General features: G+C 32.6%; 1 protein-coding gene across 13 annotated transcripts in view; it reads left to right on the top strand.

Annotated features, from left to right (window-relative positions):
- LOC142326451 (ATP-binding cassette sub-family C member 5-like) overlaps positions 1–20,193 on the top strand; it is a 256,658-nt gene that overhangs the window by 38,700 nt on the left and 197,765 nt on the right. For 11 of the 13 annotated variants that reach the window (XM_075369080.1, XM_075369052.1, XM_075369075.1 and 8 more), the window contains exons 2-3: positions 4,212–4,341; positions 5,765–5,941. In XM_075369080.1, coding sequence (XP_075225195.1) covers positions 4,244–4,341; positions 5,765–5,941 — 275 coding nt within the window. In that variant the 5' untranslated portion in view covers positions 4,212–4,243. The remainder of the gene's footprint in view (positions 1–4,211; positions 4,342–5,764; positions 5,942–20,193) is intronic. The other 2 variants (XM_075369001.1, XM_075369007.1) reach the window with 1 other exon arrangement.

Raw genomic sequence — 20,193 nt, 5'->3', positions numbered from 1 at the left:
CGTATCCAAACTGACCATTGTGTTGAGTGATTGTATTTTAGATCCACCTTTTTTCTTCATTATGGAGTAGTTGAACTCGTATACGAGGTCTGTAAATAAAGTACAGTCTGGTTCAAAAAACCTTTTATTTACAATCCAATTATATATGTACTCTATCACCTTCGAAATAGTTCCCTTGGGAAGCTACGCAACGCTTCAAAAGGTTTTCCCACTCTTCATCGCAGTGTTGGAACTGAGAAACCGTAATATCCTTCAGGTGTTCGGTTAAATTTTTAAACATTTTTTCTGCTGTTCCAAAATAAGGTCCTTTTAGGTGCTTTTATTTAAAGTCGGGAACAGGGACTCAAGTCAGGTGAATAAGGTGGTTGAGGGACTTCAGGAATGTTTTTCTTTGCTAAAAACTCATTAATTGAGAGTGCAGTGTGACAAGGTGCATTGTCATGATTCAGGATCCAGTTGTCTTTGATGGCTGGTCTCACACGGACAACTCTTTTCCACAATCTTTCAAGAATTTTTCAATAAAAATATTGATTTACAGTTTGTCCTGTAGGAAAAAACTCCTTACGAACAATGCCATTACTATCAAAGAAACAAATTAGCGCGGTTTAGATTTTTGATTTGCTCATTTTTGCTTGTTAGGTATATGGTGAGTTTGAAGTGTGCTACTTCTTACTCTGGTGTTTTGTTTCTGGGTCATACTCAAATATCCAAGATTCATCACTAGTAATAACATTTTTTAGAAAATCAGGATCAGTCTCAGTTCATCTTAGAAGATCGTGGTACACTTCCACGCTTTTTTTTCTGTTCAACAGTAATGTTTTTTGGGACCAATTTTGCACAAACATTTTTCATGTCCAATTTGTTTGTCAAAATTTGTTGATGGACTGTGGTATGGTTCAAATTTAATTGTTCTGCAATCATTCAGAGAGTTAATTGCCGGTTGTAGCGTATCAAGTCTCTGATTTCCTCAATATTGTCACCTTTTGATGTTAAAGGTCCTCCAGAGCATGGATCGTCTGCAACTTATTCCCAGCCATCTGAAAATGCTTTGTACCACCTAAAAACTTGAGCTTGTGACCAAGCGTCATTTCCATATGCCCTTTTCAACTTTGAAAAAGTTTCAGTAGCAGAGTTTAACACGAAACTTGATTACACAACGTTGCTCATAATTAGTATCACTTGTTTTTATGATACACAACAAAAATTGTTTCACAAAATATTTGTAATTACGTCTCTTGTGGCAACAATAAACTAAAAATATTAATACCTAATATAAATCAGCATTTCATATAATCATATATTTACTAGTAACTTTACAGTGTTGCCACTTTGGCTGCCAAAAAAAAAAAAAAAAACTAGACTCGTTACCTTATTTACAGACCTCGTATATGCATTTTGTTTATATCCACATAGATAGATTTGTTGAAGTTAATGGTATCTTTGATTGTTTCTTCGCAGACTACGTATTTGTTGTAAAGAGATTCAATGTTAAAGGTTGGTTTAGTTATAATTTTAGACATCCGCTTCGGATGAATGGAGAAGGATTCATGCATGAAATAACTCTGATTAATCTGATTCATTCACCTTAAATAATCTAATTACTTAAGAATTAAAAAAAAAAATTAATATAAAGATAAACATGTATTGCAACAAAAAACATTTTACAGTAAACAAAAGTCAGAAAGTAAGTTGTGATCCAGATAAAGCTTGTTGAAACAATTGCAATTATTTTAACACTTTTATTACTAATTAACATTTACTATGTAAAAATTAATACAAAGCCTTTTGAGTTTCATTATTATGAAAAATGTCAAAGCAATTCTGATGTATTAAATTTTTAATATATTATTAAAAACTGATAGCAGTCATTGGTTTTGATAATTTTATATCTTTTATTTTCTTATATCTGAAAACATGTAGAAAAGATGAAAGCTTTATTTGTGAGCTGACTAATATTATTATTTTATATTCATTGTTGAATCCATGTGAAATGAACAAAATTAAAATCATGATTACTGAAACATCAAAATAAATTACCAGTAATTAAATACATTTATTTAAAATTGGGTAGATAAGAAGTAACACAAATGTTTAAACAGTTGGTTGTTTATTTATTCAAGAACTGTAGAAACTTTTCTGTAGAGTCTGTACTTGTAGAATATCCCTACTTAATTTGCAAGCTTTATTTCCTCCAGTTTATTGTAAGTACTTTTGTACTCCTGTGTTATGAAATTCTTTGTTTGAATTAGTGAGCATTTGGCTTAAATTTCATTTCTTTGTTGTACTATCTCTTACATTTCTCTTTCTGATAGAGAAAAAATACCAGGAGTATTGAAACTATGAATTGATATTTTCATAACAACTCAGACATAGTATAATTTTATGAATATTAACTAGATTTTTTTATTTTTCATAAAATTAGGGACAGTGAAACTCCATTTCATAATTTCATAAAAAAATTCATAATTTCCTAAGTGCTGTATGATAATCCTAGTGCTAAAACTCTCTTTGATAGGTTAAATTTTTTTTATTGGTCGGGTTGTTAGATTAGATAACTTCTCTGTTAAATTCAAGATCTCTACCTTTAGAAGTTTGTGTTAGCCAGCTCCTCAGATAGTTGACTGAATGGTGTAATTAAGTTTGAATGAATTTTCAGAAAAGTGTTATATCTGTTTTGAGATTTAATCATCATTCAAAAATTTCCTGTAATCCTGTGCATATCTATCTTAGAAATTATTTAACTTATATTAACTTTCAGAGCAACCTTAAATAGAGTTTATAATTAGTATGCTTTTTACAGTATTCATAGTTGTAATAAATAGGATAGAAAAGTGAAATAGAAATAAAATGTTTAAATTCATACGTATAATGAAATGTAGTGTAATTTAGAAATTGATCCCATTTTCAGTAATAGTAATATAGAATTTTTAAAAGTATTTGATTTATGCTTTGTTCTGTACCAAATCCAGATAAGTATTTCCAATGTTGTAACGCATCAATCATTTTAATTACTTTGTCAGAAAATGAAAAGAAAATATTAACTATTTACCAGGGTCCTTAGTCAAATTGTACAAATTATTTCAAACAAAAGTTGTCACAAATGATTTTTAGGTTTTTGATTTAGATTAAAAAAAAAAAAAAAACTGTTTCTCACTAAGAAATTTTAGGGTTATTTGAGTAATCCGTAACCCAAACTTTCGGAAGCAGCAACTGAACAGTATTAAGTTTCTGTGTTTGCGAATGGAAGGAAATTTTGATGAATGAGTGAATGAAGGTTATAGAGTAGAAAAAGAATTATCATTAATCAGGTAATCAGGTTAAACTGAACCAGAAAGTTAAATTATTGATTTGTTTATAATATTTAATTTTCTCTTTATACATAATAAGGCCAAGTTAAGACTTTTAAGAATACGTCAATGCATGTAGGTAGAAAAGTTTGCAAAAAGTGAAATTTCTTTCCTTTATCTGTAAGATGTTAACATTGAACAAACTGGATAAGGTGGAGAAGTTCTGGAAGATTAGCTAGTGCTTAAATAACCCACCGGGTTGGTCTAGTGGTTAACACGTCTTCCCAAATCAGCTGATTTGGAAGTCGAGAGTTACAGCGTTCAAGTCCTAGTAAAGCCAGTTATTTTTACACGGATTTTAATACTAGATCGTGGATACCGGTGTTCTTTGGTGGTTGGGTTTCAATTAACCACACATCTCAGGAATGGTCGAACTGAGAATGTACAAGACTACATTTCATTTACACTCATACATATCATCCTCATTCATCCTCTGAAGAATTATCTAAGCGGTAGTTACCGGAGGCTAAACAGGAAAAAGAAAAAGCTAGTGCTTAAATATATATAATTTAATGTTACTCAACATGCTCTACTCTATGCACTTTTATTAAACAAATTTTTAAGTTAAATGTGTATGTTCTACAATTTTGTTTCATTTTTTAACATTAAAACACAGTTCAACTGTAAATAGTTAATGTAGATTATTAAATAACAATTTTTTAATGTAATTTTTTATAGAGTTAGGCATTTAAATTTATTGAAAGCATTAGAAAGAATTATTATCTATACATAAAAAACCAGTTTGTTTTTTTTTTAACAAATATCTCTTATTTATTTATGTTATTTTTGATTTTCATTTTTTATATCTGTTTAGCAATAATTTTTTCTGCCTTAATTTGTAGTTAAATAAATAATTCTTTTAAGCTTTCAGGTTCGTTTTGGTTAAAAATCTACAGATGGTTCACAAAACTGATGAGCCTGATTCCAGTGATTCTGATTATGAGAATGAACATATTTGGCAAGAAGTAGATCTGCATACTAATTTAGAGGATGGGTATTTACTTTAATTTCTTTTGTTAATGAAGCTTTTAAGTCTTTACTAAGTAAAATATGTTTTAATTTTTTTCTTGTTAAAGTATGTTGTTTCTAATGCAAATATTGTTAAATTAAAAGTGTCATTTTACCTATTATTTTGAAAATTAATTAAGCTGTGACTACTTTGCAGTATGGATCCACTAATTTGCTCTCTCAAGATGTTTTTGTGGTGATGAATTTTTAAAGTGATTTTGGATGACATTTTTGCAGTAAAAGAAACCATATAATGAGGCCTGATATTTAGCTTATTTTGTATACTTATAAGTAAAAATAGTATGTCTAAATAACTATGACCATTCCTATAATGACCATAAATCACACCTATATGACCATTCCGTGTAATGACCTGCTTAATCTATTAAACAAGACTAACAGATTGCTCAAAGAAAAAGTTGTTTGTTGTGGTAAATGATATTTTCTTTGAGTTGTATCGCAACTTATTTTTATTACCTCTCCATACTGGGAGTTGCACAGAGCTGTTGATATTATCATTGAATAAATATTTCCAATCTTGGCTGTCATTTTGCTGAATGTGCTCTGAATAAAATACCTGTTATTGATATCAATTACTCACTTTTCATTTAACCTAGTAGGCCTTGAATGGGAACTATGTTATTCCTGAAAATGACTTATAATTTGGAGTGTTATGCTGCATATCAAACTCTTACAACTGCTTGGTATCATAGTGTTTGATATGATAGTAGTAGATCATAGTGTTTGACTGCTCTGCTTGGAGATAGTGGTCTTTCATTGTTTTTAAGTAGTTTTATTGATAAAAGGGCTTTGTTGATAATTTATGTTAAGAGGGTATTTTTATCTTTATGTTGGCAAGTAAAGGTTGATATGATTAGTTAACAGCCAATAGATTGTTTGAAGTAAATGTTCATAGAATCTATGTAATAGAGTTCATCTTACAGTTATTGTAGTTTTCAGCTTAGTTAATTAATCTTTACAATCTCTCAAAAATTGTAATTTTTTTCCAAATGAAATAATTATTTGAACTATGATTTAAAGATTTTTTTTATTACTATGTTCTTTTAACCATCTTTTCATGAAAAAAACAATGTTTTCTGAATAGAAGACCATCTCAACTTGGAACACAGATTTCATTTTTCATTGACAAACTACAGAATTCTTTACAGATGTAATTTTTTGTTTAAAAATATTGTTTAAAATAATTAAGTATACTGAAATAAAATTAAAAAGTTTAGTACTTATTGAATTAGGCTGTACTGAATTAGACTCGATATAGCAGAATTTTGTGTTACTTGTTTATGGTGTGTAGTAGCTATTAAGATGACATAGAAAATAAAAAATTTGAATAATAAGATGTAAAATTAATGTTTTCACATTTTTTTATTTTACTTGTTCTTTTTAATTAGATTTGGGGATTTTAAAACACCTGGTTTATGTACATTTAAACGAGGTGATGTATCTAAAGGAAGGTATCAGTATAAAGGAATATATCATAAAACTTCACTTCAGTATGTGCCTGGAAGAGGAATTTCAAAGTATCATCCAGCACTGAAAAACCTAATTCCAATCAGAAAACAGAATAAGTAAGTGTAAGTAGATTATATGTGGAATAAAATGGGAATTATTTATATTTTTTCTATTAAAATATTATGCATGATTTTATTTGGTTTGTATTAATGTTGTATTGTACTTTCCTTTCACACACACACACACACACACACACACACACACACACACACACACACACACACACACACACACACACACACACACACACACACGCGCCAATAATTAACAAGACAAATTGATGTAGAGAAAAAACAATTTACTCAGTGATAATGAAACTTACACTAATTTTCAACATAGTCTCCAGCAACATTTAGATATTTATCCCACTGTTCTGTGAGCTTTCTGATTCCTGCAGTGTAGGAGTCCTTACCTTGCTGTTTGAAGAACCGTTCCTGTACTGTGTTTCTGGCCACTTTGTTATCGTCAAACTTCTTGCTGCGTAAAGTCTATGAGCAGGCTGAACAAATGAAAATCGGATGGGGTCAGGTCTGGGCTGTAAGGAGGATGTGGCAACTCATCCCAACCCAACTTCTTGAGCATTTCTTCTGTTCTCTGAGCGATGTGGGATGCATGTTGTCATGCAGGAGAATCATATCTTTTGAGAGAGTGCCCAGACATTTTCACCTTATCGCAGGTCTCACTTTCTGTTGGAACATGTTAGAATAGTACTTACTATCCACGGTATGTTGTTCTTATGAATATTCACTAAAAATTGGACCTTGTGAATCCCAGAAAACCATCAACATGTGAGTTTTGAATTTTTTTTGGTGGGTGAATCTGTATGTTTCCATTCAAGGCTTTACCATTTAGATTCAGGCTCAAATTGGTGTATCCATGTTTCATCACAGATTATTATGTGATCTAGAAAGTCATTCATTACCTTCTGCTTCAAACCGTTCTTTGAGCTCAGAACAAATATGAATCCGGGTGTGTTTATGGGCTTGAGTCAACTGTCTTGGAATCCATCTAAAACACGTTTTGCGATAATTCAGCATGTCATGAATGATTGAATGTGTATTTCCAATACTAATATTACACAAACAAGCAATTTGGGAAATTTTGACTTGTCTGTCTTTGTGAATAAGTTCATTTACGATTTTTCAACACAGTAAATAAAATTTCAACTTATCTTCCAGAGCGATTGAGATTAGTCACACTTGTTGTGCTTGAATTAAACTTTCACCCACTTATAAACGTTTCTGTAGTTTATACACTTTTCATCATACTGTTTCAACATTCTTGAGTAAATTTCTGCCTGTTTCACACCTGATAGCAAAAATCTTATCACTGATCGTTGCTCTTCCAGTGTACACGTTTCAAGCAGAGCTGACATTCTGAAATCAACAAAGAGGTTATACTTAGATTAATTATGATTGAACAACTGATTAGATGTGTTCCCAAGGTTGCCAACTTGACCCTCAAAAAGTTTCATTGTCATTGAACGAAACGTTTTTTCTCTACATCATTTGCCTTGTTAATTATTGAATGTTCCTTGTGTGTGTTGGGTGCGTGCGTGCGTGCGTGCTTGTGCGTGCGGGGGGTATGGGTGTGGGTGTATATATGTATTTAATATTATATGAAATATAAACCACCAAAAGACAGTAATTAGATTAGTTATAGTTAAATGTACCACATTAATTTTCAATAACTGGTTTTTGCAGTATCCTGCATCATTATTATGAGCGTACATGTAAATTTTGGAATTACATGTAAAATAAATACATGTAAATTAAGGAATCTACTCATATTTTAAGCAGAACCTCCATCAGTTCTTTGATAAACAAATATTTTAACAGTTGTATGAATCATTGTAATAAAATCCAAAAGGATAAAGATTTAAAATAGTTTCTTTTGAGGCAGTATAGATGGGTCAGGTTTATTTTTTTTTAACTTCTGGGCTGATGGTTGATACGGATATAACTTTATATGATTTCTTTTATTATAATTATTTCTTTATTGAGTGGTTGTCCCACTCTTTTCATAAGTTTTCTCTTTTCTTAAAAATTTGGTTGATGAATCCTTTATTTTATTAAATTAACTTTGTTTACCAAATTATTTTTGTGTAATTGTTAATTTTATTGTTATTACATATGATTATGTATATACTTGTTTTGTCTGATTAAAAAAAGACTTTGTTGTTTATTAACGTTTTAGTTTTTAATGTTTTATATTAATGTATCAAAGTATGTTAAAATAAGGGATTAGTAACTGGTATTGTTCTTGCATTAAGCTCTTACGTATGTCGTTCAGACTAGCTTTGTTGTTTGATATGTTGTGGGCTTCCTTTATAACTAGGTTTATAGTTTGTTGTTATTGCTTATTTTGTTACCGTTTAGTAACTTTTGTGTGTTATATTTTTATAATTATATTATAATATAATTATTATGTTTTACACACATACACACACCCACATGCACGCGTGCGTATGTGCAATAGTAGTTATGCTTGTTGATCATTCTGATTCAGACCATAAAAATATTTTGTTTACTAAGAAAAAAACAAGTAAGAAAAGAACTGCAATAGGTAGGATGTCAGATGTAATGAAGAAAATAATATTAAATTCAAAAAAACTGGGGAAGCTGTAACTGTAAATGTTAGAGAATGTAATTCTGAGGAACATAGTTTTACTACTTAATTTTAATTCCATATAATCTACTAATGAGTAAAATTTGTATTTGACTAATAGATTACCATTATCTAGTTGGGAGAAGGAAATCCTATTTACCTGAAAATTTGTTCTAAATACAAAGATCTTACTTTCTCATACTAATGAAAGTTGTACGAGAAAATCAAGGCTGTTTTAATGTTGAAGTTTCATATTGTTTTAAAGCTTTTTTTTATTAATTTTTGGAATGAATAAGGGAAAATTAGAATACATATAAAAAGCTATAAAGTGTTCTGATGTATCACTGAAGAATAAAAGGAGCATAACATCAGACACTCGTAGAAGCATTAATATTGATACACAGAATGCAGTAATGAATTGCCTGAAATCTTTCAAATGTTTAAGTAGACTTAGCCATTACGGTGCACATCTCTCCAGTGAAATTTACTTGCCAGAAGATGTAAGTGTAACCAAAATGTACAGTGTTTAAAAAACATAATAATTATAAAAACATGTCTCATACAATTGTTATAAAAAAAATGTTTAATGAAAAGTCTATATATCATTCAAGTATCCATGTACAGATTCATGTTCAGTTTGTGATATATATGACTATCTTTGTCAATTTTGAAATCACAGAACAAAGAAAATAAAGTAATAAAATTTACAATAATCATAATTTGCATCTTTAAAAAAGCTAAAATATTTTATAACCATAAAAGGAAAATTGTTAAGTTAGCAAAGAAGGAGAAAACAGTCTTAGGTGTAGCTGTGGATTATCAGAAAAAAATGTGAGTTTACCAAACCTATCCAAAAACAACATCTGTAATAAAAGACTATTGTCAATATTCACTTATATTATTTATTATTCATTCAGAAGATTTAATATTCATTCATTAAGTGGCAGTGATATTATATTTTATTGTTACTCTGAGGTTAATGGTAAGAAGGAGTCTGGCAAGGTTACATCATCTCTATTTATACAAAAAAACAGAAAAGCATATCAGTATTTTAAAATTGCAATGAAAAATAAAAATATCAAAATATTTATAGTAAATGAAAATCAGTAATAATACATTAATCAAGATAAGTGTCTCAAAGAACTGGACATTCGTATTTTATTAGCTTAAAAAATTAAGATTAAATTTAAAATAATTTTGGAATATTTAAAAGAAAATTGTTTATTATACTGTACTGTCACAATTAACTTTAATAAATGAACTTGATATATTTTTTTTAAGTTGATTTATTACAGTTAAATATAATACTACTGGGTTTGTTTAGTGGCTAACTCATCATGACAGATCAGCTGATTTTGAAGTTGAGAGTTCTAAGATTCAATCCTAGTGAAGCCTTCACTTAGCCTTCACTACAGTTACTTTTATACAGATTTGAATGCTAGATCATGGATACTGGTGTTTTTTGCGGTTGGGTTTCAATTAACCACATAATCTCAGGAATGGTTGACCTGAGACTGTACAAGACTACATTTCATTTACATTCATTAGTATCATCCTCATTCATCCTCTGAAGTAATACCTTACGGTGGTTCCGGAGGCTAAACAGGAAAAAGAGAGATAGTATAATAAACAATTTTTTTTTTTCAACTTATTTAGCTAACAGAACCTGCTATAAAGGTATGAAATCTTTAATATTATTGCATATTGTGACATTTCTTGTTTTTCCGCTGACCCCTCATATAATAATACTATTATAATAATTATGTAATTACTAATTATATAGCATACACATGAGTAATTTATATTATTTTATTGACATCATTTATTGTTAGATATAATTAGTAACATTCAGAATTTACATAATTTTTTTGTAATAGTTTTTTTTTATGTTTTGTTTTTTTTATTCTATAGGTCTGAGCAAATTTTTTAGGTTTTTCTTATGTTTTATGATTATATTGAGTCTTTATACTGGCAAATATATCAGTATAGAAATTTAAAAAAAATTGTCTAATTATAGGAATGATTTTTTTTTAATTAGACAATATTGATTACATTTAATGCTATATACCAGAGAGTGCTAGTTAGAATTGTTATAAAAATTCAAAACCAAATGTAGTGTAAATGGTTCTAAATGATGATAAAAAAAATGATTTTGTTGGTAATATGAATACAATTGCTTTTGTGCAATAATGATGTTATCTAACAGTAAAATATGAGAAGGATCTTACCCTAGTGACCCATTTTTATTGTTCAGTAGTGAATAATACATTTTCAGGACCTATCTCCTTCCTCAGTTCTTAAAAGACAAAATCACTGTCTAAATAATAAAAATCAAAGTTTAACATAAAAAATCCACATTACTGTATCAAATATTTCTATGCAATTGAAGTGTATTATTAGCACTATAAATGATGCAGCCAGCATGGTAAGGTCTATTATGTGCTTTTCCCATTGATTAGGCTTGTTTTTAATTCCAGTTCAGTAATATCCAGAAAATATTTATTGAAAATTATCTGAATAGTTTCTCTTAGTATATATATATATATATATATATACATTCTTCTGTTTAAAATTTAATTTCTGATACATAAATTATATTATATAATTGTTAATTTTTTTTGTAACCGTTATAAATCACCAATACATCATCCACAATGTAAATTTGTAAAACTTCCAATTTAAAATTAAAATTAAAAATTAAAAATTAAAATTTTAAATATTAAATTTTAAAATTAACAGTGTTATTACATTTAAAAATATACCTATCATTGTTAAGGTCAAATATTAAACTTCAAATCATCACCAGTGTAATTAGTCATTCATTTGTAATTTTCTTTTAAATTCCAGTTAAATTCTTGTTCCCTTTATGTTTTTTTCTCATAGTCTTCTTCTTGCAGTTTTTCTTTATTTTTCATGTGAGCTTACTTCTGTTTCGCTATACATTATCTAATTTAAAAGTGTTGTTTTTATTTATGAGTTCAACTCAAAAACCTGTATGAGTAACTTCATTACCTGTATGAGTTAACCTGTATGAGTTTAGTATGATTATACTCAGATCGGTAGAGGAGTATGTGAATAACTGAGTGATGTTTTTCATCAGCAGTAACATCTGATTCATGAATTTTGTCTTTATATTATTTTGCATTTTGCCACAGCGACTTTTAAATTTACTTAACCCATTGAATTCTACCAAATCTGTTCCTGTAACTTAAAAAAAAAAATATCCTGATTAACTTAGATCTTATTGAGGTAAAGAATAGGTAGTCTGATTTCTGCTCGTCTGTGTTCTTGCATCTGAGGGAGATTTTGGGATAAGCACAAAGAATAATCTTTGATCTTCCCATCAGAAATTTTCTTCCATAGTTTAATTTTTTTTTCTTCAATCCTAAACATTTTTACCGTCTTGAACATGAAAGTATGGAAACCTTAGGAGCTTGTTTTTTCAGTGCTTTTAACGGGCTGCATTTAATAAATTTTGAATTTCCTGGCTCTGTAGAATTCAAATGTGGTAGAATGCAGTATATCATTATAAAAATCATTTGTTACATTGCTCAATTTGATAGAGAGTAACTAACTATTTATTCATTAAATTCTCACTGAATACTACATTACTTAGTACTAGTATATAGTACTACTACATTAATACAGGGTATTTAAAAAAAGGATATTTTCCTTCTGATATTTCTTTAGTCTTATCTCGCATTCTGTGAATATTTGATTCAATAATAGCTCTGACCTTGTGCTAATTTTTGAATTGTAAATAAATTTTCAGCCAAATTGAAAGCTCTTTTTCTGTTCTCTTATATTTAGTAAAATGATTTCAAACACTCCAGTCAAGAGTTTGTATGAAATAAGATATTAAAGAAAAAATATGTCTACACATCCATGTAAGGTATATTGCAAATTTTTTTAGAAGACAGTGAAAATAATGACTGTATGTTTAAAATATTTAAAATTTTATCACATTAACATTTTCTTTTCTCATAATTTAAGCTCAATGATTGTCCAATCATTACTTTATGTGATTAACGGTAATTTTGTAACTACAGTAGTATGCAAATTAATCCAAATACAGGAAATGCTTTGTCTATTTCTATGTTGTGGCTATACTGCTTGACCATACCCATTCTTTAAGTTGTCTCTATAATGTGTGAGGTTATTGCTCTTTGGTTGTTTAGCAGTTTTCATGTTATAAATAGTGTTTGTGAAGGTTTATTTCATTTTTTATTATAAAATCATGTTTTCATATTTTTTGTTCTGCGTGTCTTGAATGTATATTATTGAACATAACTCCAAAAAAGTGTTAGAAAAATTGTTTCTCTTTCTGAGCATACCAGTATGACACAAATAGTTTCTCAGTGTGGTGTTGGACTAGGAATGTAACTGCTATTTAAAAAAAATTAAATAAACTGGTTCATTTTCACCTCAACACAGGCAAATGTGGCCGTAAAAGAAAAACTACTTCAACACAGGATTGGTTGTTAGTGTGAAAAAGTAAACTTGATCCAGAATTATCTGCTATGGACTTAAATTCTCGATTTAAGCCAGTCAGTTTAAGATTTAAGCAGCCAGTGGAACAGATTTATGCATGACAGGTAGTAAGTTCTGCATCTAGAACTTATAAGCTTTGAAATATAATGGTTACAGTTGTTATTTTGAAGTGTAGAATTAAATTTCGTTCATTTTATATCTCACTGTGGTGCTAAAATGAAAATTGTCCTTTTAAAAGTGTGTTGTAAAATTTCACCAAAAGGAAAACCCTAATATTAATTTTTAAAAATGTGTTGTAATATTTTTGGTGAAACATTATTCAGTAATTTGCTTTATTAGTTTCCTAATTTTGTTTTAGTTTTTGCTTTGTCATTACATGCTATTTAAAAAAAAATTGCAGTTTGTTTAAATCCCTTTTCATTGGGATAATAATTTGTTTACATAACTTTGTAGACAGTTTTTTTTTATCACTTCATCTGTTTATTTATAGTGTTTATAAGTTATATATAATTAGTTATTTCTGTGAAATGTTTGCTGTAATTCTTATTTTATCTGGTAGATAAGAACTAATCTTCTCTGATTAAGACTATGCCTAATTTATTGTTATTATTTAAAAAATGTTAAAGATTATTTAAATATTCCTTTTCTATGAGTTTATTTCCATTAATAATTTTGGAACATTTACAATATGACTTGAACAGAGTTTGAGATGTCATAATTTTGCAACCAATGTGCAATTAATCATAGAGATTATACGATTAAACTTTGTTCTTTTATACATTATTTTAAGAAGATACATATTGTTTAATACATTTCAGTTATGCTACAGTGTAAACATATCAGTAACTGTTAAGTTTAAATTTGAATTCGGCAAATCATTTCTACTTACTTATGTACAATTAACTTAATATTTGTCTTATATCCTGTTATATTTATTGTTGTTCACAATAATCCTGTATTATTTTTAGTTTAATTTTTAAAATAATTGGTACAGTAAATAAATAAATAATAATTTTATTTTTATTTTTTTTTACGGGCATCGACTACTAAGGTCATTAGCGCTCGTCACGTTCTTAGAAAGAAATTAGTATCACCATCAGGATCGTCATATGTAAGGGTGTAAAGGGCCCTTACATTTTATTTAAAAGCACAAACTACACAAAACATTAAGACACGAAAGACAAGGACAAAACACAACACTTACGGGGTGTAAAGGGCCCCGATATTAAAATTTGAGATAAAATTCTGAAAGAAGATAAAAATAAAAACTATAAAAACAATACCATACCATTCCATTTATTTTCTTATACCCATCTCGTTTAGTTGTTAATTTAGCACCCTCGGGGCGACAAGAACCGCCGTGAAGCAGTATATTAGTCGCGCTAGGATGCCGTGGCAGTTGACTCCTTATAAACAGGCAACAGGCATCCATTGCAGTTACCTATAGCCTCGCGCCCTCAGTCCACCCTTGAGGGCCCCCCATGCCATCATCGGTTACACCCCGACTCACTGCTCTTGAATGCAGACGAGCCAGGGTGGCCTAGGCAAGAGGGCTACCTCCCGTCACTATACGTGCCACGCTTTGAGATTCCCTTGTATAAATAAATGAAACTACCTCTTAAAGACTCTTTATAACAGCTTCAAATTTTTCACTTTTATAGACTTCTAAGAAGTCCACTGGCGGGTAAAAATGCAACTATCTTTTCTTCATTTCCATTACCCAGATCAGCAATAATATTATTTCTAAGACGGAACCTCTTTCTGAGGTCCTCATATATGGTACACTCTTCTATTAGATGCTTGACTGTCAGTGTTTTATTACAAACACTGCACATTGGTCTCTCTTCGCCAGTTAACAAATATGAATTTATCAATCGCGTGTGACCCATTCTAAGTCTGGTCACAGCTACTTGTTCTCGGCGAGTCAACTTCACGTCGCTTTTCCATTTATATGGAGAAGTTTTAACTGAGTTTAATTTTGTATTTAAACTCCTCCATTCAGTATTCCACTTGTTTTTAACTACGTTAGTTAGACAGTTTTTAACATCTGCCACTCTTACAGGAAATGCATCCAAATCATCGCAGACTGTTGCCTTTCTGGCAGCTTTGTCTGTGCTCTCATTACCTGTAATACCAGCATGCCCTGGAGTCCATACAAATACGCATCACTGTCCTCGTTGATTTAAAACGTATAAAATAGACAGGATGTTTGAAATTAGGACATCCTTAATGTTTTTGTTCCAAATTGCAACAAGTGCACTTAGAGAATCGGAACAAATTAGCACTCTCTCTTCGCAATAATGTTCTGTGAAGCGAAGAGCTTGCTGAATGGCAGTAAGTTCTGCCGTATAAACACTGGCCATATCTGGCAGTTTCCAACAATGGGCTTCTCCATTAACATATATGGAGCATCCAACACCATGTTCGGTTTTAGAACCGTCAGTATAAATTCTAATATGTTCTTTGTAACTACTGACGGTTGCCAAAAATTCCTGTTGGATGATCACTGCTGGCTTCTTTTTTATTTCTCCCTGAGAGAGATCCAACCTTGTATTTACCGCTGGCAAAAGCCATGGCGGTATTTCTCTTGTGGAAATTGCTATTGTATCTGGAATAGCAATTTCGTATTTTCTTCTTAATTCGTGGTACCTAATTCCGGCTGGTCTGGAATAGGTAGCACGACGTTCATATACTGCAGCCATTGGATGATTCATGAAAAGTTTATTATTTATATGGGCAGGAAAAGCCTATACGTTTGCTGCATATGTTAACAAAAGGATCTCTTTTCTATAATGTAGTGGCATTATTCCGGCTTTGGACATTAGATTTGTCGCCGGACTTGTGCGGAAAGCGCCTGTCACATATCTAATTCCGCTATTATGAATTACGTCTAACTGTCTTAAATGCGACTTCCTAGCGGATGAATATACAATACATCTGTAGTCTAGTTTCGATTGAACCAATGCCTTATACAGTCTCAACAATATCTCTTTATCTGAGCCCCAATTAATATTCGATAAACATTTGATAATGTTTAGGGCTTTTCTGCATCTAACACTCAAGTCCTGTATGTGTAATCCCCATGTAAGGGATTTATCCAATACTAGTCCTAAAAATCTCACATTGTCTTTATATTGTATTGGATCATTGCCGATTGTCAACAGAGGACTTTGATGAGGAATTCTCTTCCTACAGAAGTGTACACAGCACGTTTTTTCTGGTGAAAATTGGAATCCATATTCCTCGCAACTTCATTTAGAGCATTGGTTTCGCTCGTTGCAATTTGTATTTCACCATAGCAGTTTTGTTGCTGGCATACACAATTGCCAAATCGTCAACATAGATGCTTTTGCTGATTTCTACTGGAATGGCTAATATCAATTTATTAATGGCGATCATAAACAAGGTACCGCTCAACGGCGAACCCTGTGGTATGCCATTTTCCAAGATTTTTATGAATGAATATTCGTTGTTGACACGTACTTGGAAAGTACGGTCATTCATATAGTTGCTCAATGAGATTGGCAGTTTGCCACGAATGACCCATTCATGTATCTGGAGCATTATACTATGACGCCAGGTCATATCGAAAGCCTTCTGAAGATCAAAGAAGACTCTGACACAATGTTTCCTTGTAATAAAGCTGTTATATATAACGTTCTCTTAGTTAATCATTTGATCAGTGGTAGAATGGTATTGACGAAAACCTGCTTGATATGGTGATATCAGGTTTTCTTTTTCCAAAACCCAAACGAGTCGATTATTAATCATTTTTTCGAATATTTTTCCCTAGTGCTCGTCAAGGAGATAGGACGACAGCTATTGGGATCTGTTAAATTTTTTTTTTTCTTTGATTCTGAAACAACATGAGCTTTTTTCCACTGCTGCGAGTACATTCCATCCCGCCAGATTTGATTATACAATTCTAATAATCTGCGTTTTGCAGTGGTATTCAGCTGCCTGATCATATTATAATGGATTTCATCCGGACCAGCAGCTGTGTTGCCTGCTTTTTCCAACGCTTTCACGAATTCTTCCATTTTAAATGGTACATTATATGAGTAATTATACTCAGTTCTAAAATTTAGTAGACCTTCAAGTTGTTCTTTTTTGGTCCGAAAACCTTCTTCGTAGTTGGCTGTTTTGCTGGCCTTCTCGAAGTGATTGGACAATAGCTCTGTGATTTCATTTGGAGTGTCTTTAATTTCTTCTTCATCTCGAAGGCTAGTTATGGGAGCAAAGTTTTTACGCCCACAAATCGCCTTCATTTTCCTCCAAACGTCTGCTGCAGTAGTAGTTCTGTCAATGGATGACACATATTGATGCCAGGATCGTTTCTTTGAATCTATCATAAGACGTTTTGCATACGCCCTGTATTTTTTAAAGGCAATAAGATTCTCTGTGGTTGGACTTTTTTTAAAGGCGTTATACGGACTTTTCTTTCTTTTAATAGCTTCACTAATTTCATTCCACCATGGAACAGGTTTCTTGGTAAGCTTCCCAGATGTTTTGGGAATGTATCGCGATGCCGACTCAAGTATCGTATTTGTTATAGCGTCGACATCGTCCCCGATAACTCCAGTTGTTTCAGGGAGTATTGTTCTAGCCGTGAAGCTCGTCCAATCTGCCTTTTCAAACAACCATCTTTTAGAGATGGGATATGTTTTTCTTGTAACATCAGTTACAATTTGCACCGGGAAATGATCGCTTCCATGCAAATCGACTAAGACATGGAAGCTGTACCTCGGTACTATCGATCCGCAACATCTATACAGGACGTCGATCTATCTCTGGCATTGAAAAAGGTTTCTGATCCGTCGTTTAAAATAATAAGTTCAGAATTCATCAGGAACCTTTCCAGTTTTCTTCCACGGGGATCTACTCGATCCGATCCCCAAAGAGAATTATGAGCATTAAAATCACCCACCAATAAGACAGGTGGGGGAAGCTCAGATATTAATCGCGCTATGTCATCCTCCTTCCATCAAAATTCGGTAAGTATATACTGCAGACAGTGACCTGAAGCGGACGCTTCATTCTAACGGCGACCGCTTGTAGGTTTGTATTTAGATCAACAGCTTCGGTGGTAGCTCTGGTCAATGTTAATATGGCTACTCCACCTCTAACTCTTACATTTGGCGGTTGATCTCGCCGAAATATATCGTATCCTTTTAATTTAAAATTTTAATTTCGGCTGAAATGCGTTTCTTGCAGACATATACAAATCGGGTCTACATCATGTACCAAGCGTTGGAGCTCATGGATGTTTGAAAGACATCCATTGATGTTCCATTGTACTATCGACTCGCTGATTTTAAATTAAATTAAATCAAATTAAATTAAAACACATTACAGCCTAGGTTTTCCTTTCGGCCAACCTTTTTTTCTCTTTTTTTCCATACTGCGAACAGCTTCGTGCTCGCAGATAACGTCGTCGCCCGTATAGCTTCCCGTTTCCGAATCGAAGACAACAGAAGCCGCCGACGACGACGGGCATGGATTGGCGCCAGTTGCAGGTGCCGATTGAGAGGCGGCAACTTGGCCGCCCCCCGACACGAGGGTAGCACCGGTCACCGCCTGTGGAAGGGGGGGACACTCGCCCCCCTGTGTGATTTTTTTTAGCCTCTGTGGTTTAGAGGCCGTCTCAGTTGCGGGAGGCTTGGCAGCCTCTATAACGCACTCTTTCTTCTTATCATGAAGGATCTCGCTGAGACGGACTTGACATTCTGGTTTGGCATCCGTTTTCTTTTCTACAGGAGCAACTTCAGCAGGCTGTACCACTATCTTTGGCTTAACAAATTCTTTACTGCTGAAAGGTTTCATCTTGTTTTCGATGATCCTTTCAATCATGCTAGCCAAAGTAGGCGCAAGTTTGCTTATAATTTGAGTCTCATCTACAGCAGTTGGAGTAGAAGCAGTAACAGCAGCCGCAGCCTGAGCATAAGTTGTTGTTGCTCTATGCTTGCGGGCGTTAACAATCCTCTTTGCTTCGATGTAGCTGACTTTCTGCAGGGTTTTAACTTCCTGCACAGCTACTTCGACTTTGTAGACAGGACAATTCCTGGATCTACATGAATGCTGTCCCTTGCAATTGATGCATGTAGGGGGCTCTTTACACGGCTCTCCCTCATGCACCTCTTTGCCGCACACGCATATTTGCGTTCTCTCACATTTGATAGCGGTGTGGCCAAAGGGTTGGCACTTGAAGCATCGCATTGGCTGGAGGATTAATGTCCGCACATCCAATCGATGTATCCCCGCTCTTATCTTTCCGGCAAGGTAGGCCGGTTAAATGTGAGAACATGGGAGGCTGAAGGTAGGACTTCACCATTCCTCCTCATGTTCAATCGGCGACACTATATTACTCCTTGTGATGACAACTCCTCAACAATTTCTTGCTCCGAGCAATTTAGAAAATCCCTACAGACGACCACACCCCTTGAGGTGTTGAGCGTACCGTGGGGATCGACACGTACAGCCAGTTCTCCAATCTTTTTAAGCCCTAGCATCTTTTGAGACTGGGCATCATTTGCAGTCTCAACATGAAGTCCCGTGAAGGTCTTCCTTATTTCTTTAACAGGGCCTGCAGCGCATTTGGTTATTTCCCGAGCAATGAGAAAAGGACTCACCCTCGAGAAATTTCCATCCTCCTTTGTAATGACCAAATATTTGGGTTTCGGTACATTACTACTCTTAAAACAAGCTTTTTCTAGCCTCAATCCTTCTTGATTCTGCACTCTTCCTCCGTTTCACCTCAGGTGAAACGGCTGGTTCCAAACGAGGGTGTTTACGTGAACCCTCTGCCATGTTTGGTTGTTCAGCTTGCATCAACGGTTTATCCCTTCTGTAGTAAGGCTAGCCGCCAGGGTGCACCCCCACTCCAGGGCTACCAACCCTGGAGGTTCATTCCGGTACTCCGGTGGAACCGCCATATGTCTTGACACAGAGCGGATGCGCAGTCTCTGTACGGACTCCAGGCCCTTACTCACCGAGGTTTTCAGTTGGTGAGATTAAACAGTTGTTTGAACATTATCAAGTTGTATCATTAATATTTACGTTCTATTAAAAAAAAGGAATTTTTGTATTCAACTTATTCTCTTGCGTGTTAGTTGTTTTTAATGTACTGTAACTAGTATCAGGATTCTCTATCTTTGCTTAAATGGTTTTTAGAGATAATATATCTACAGTAGTGTGAAAAATAATCTGAACA

This window comes from Lycorma delicatula, chromosome 1 (assembly GCF_047948215.1).
Source record: "Lycorma delicatula isolate Av1 chromosome 1, ASM4794821v1, whole genome shotgun sequence".
Taxonomy (NCBI): Eukaryota; Metazoa; Arthropoda; class Insecta; order Hemiptera; family Fulgoridae; genus Lycorma; species Lycorma delicatula.
The sequence above is the reverse complement of the archived record's forward strand: the minus strand, read 5'-3'. Positions and strand labels throughout refer to the sequence as shown.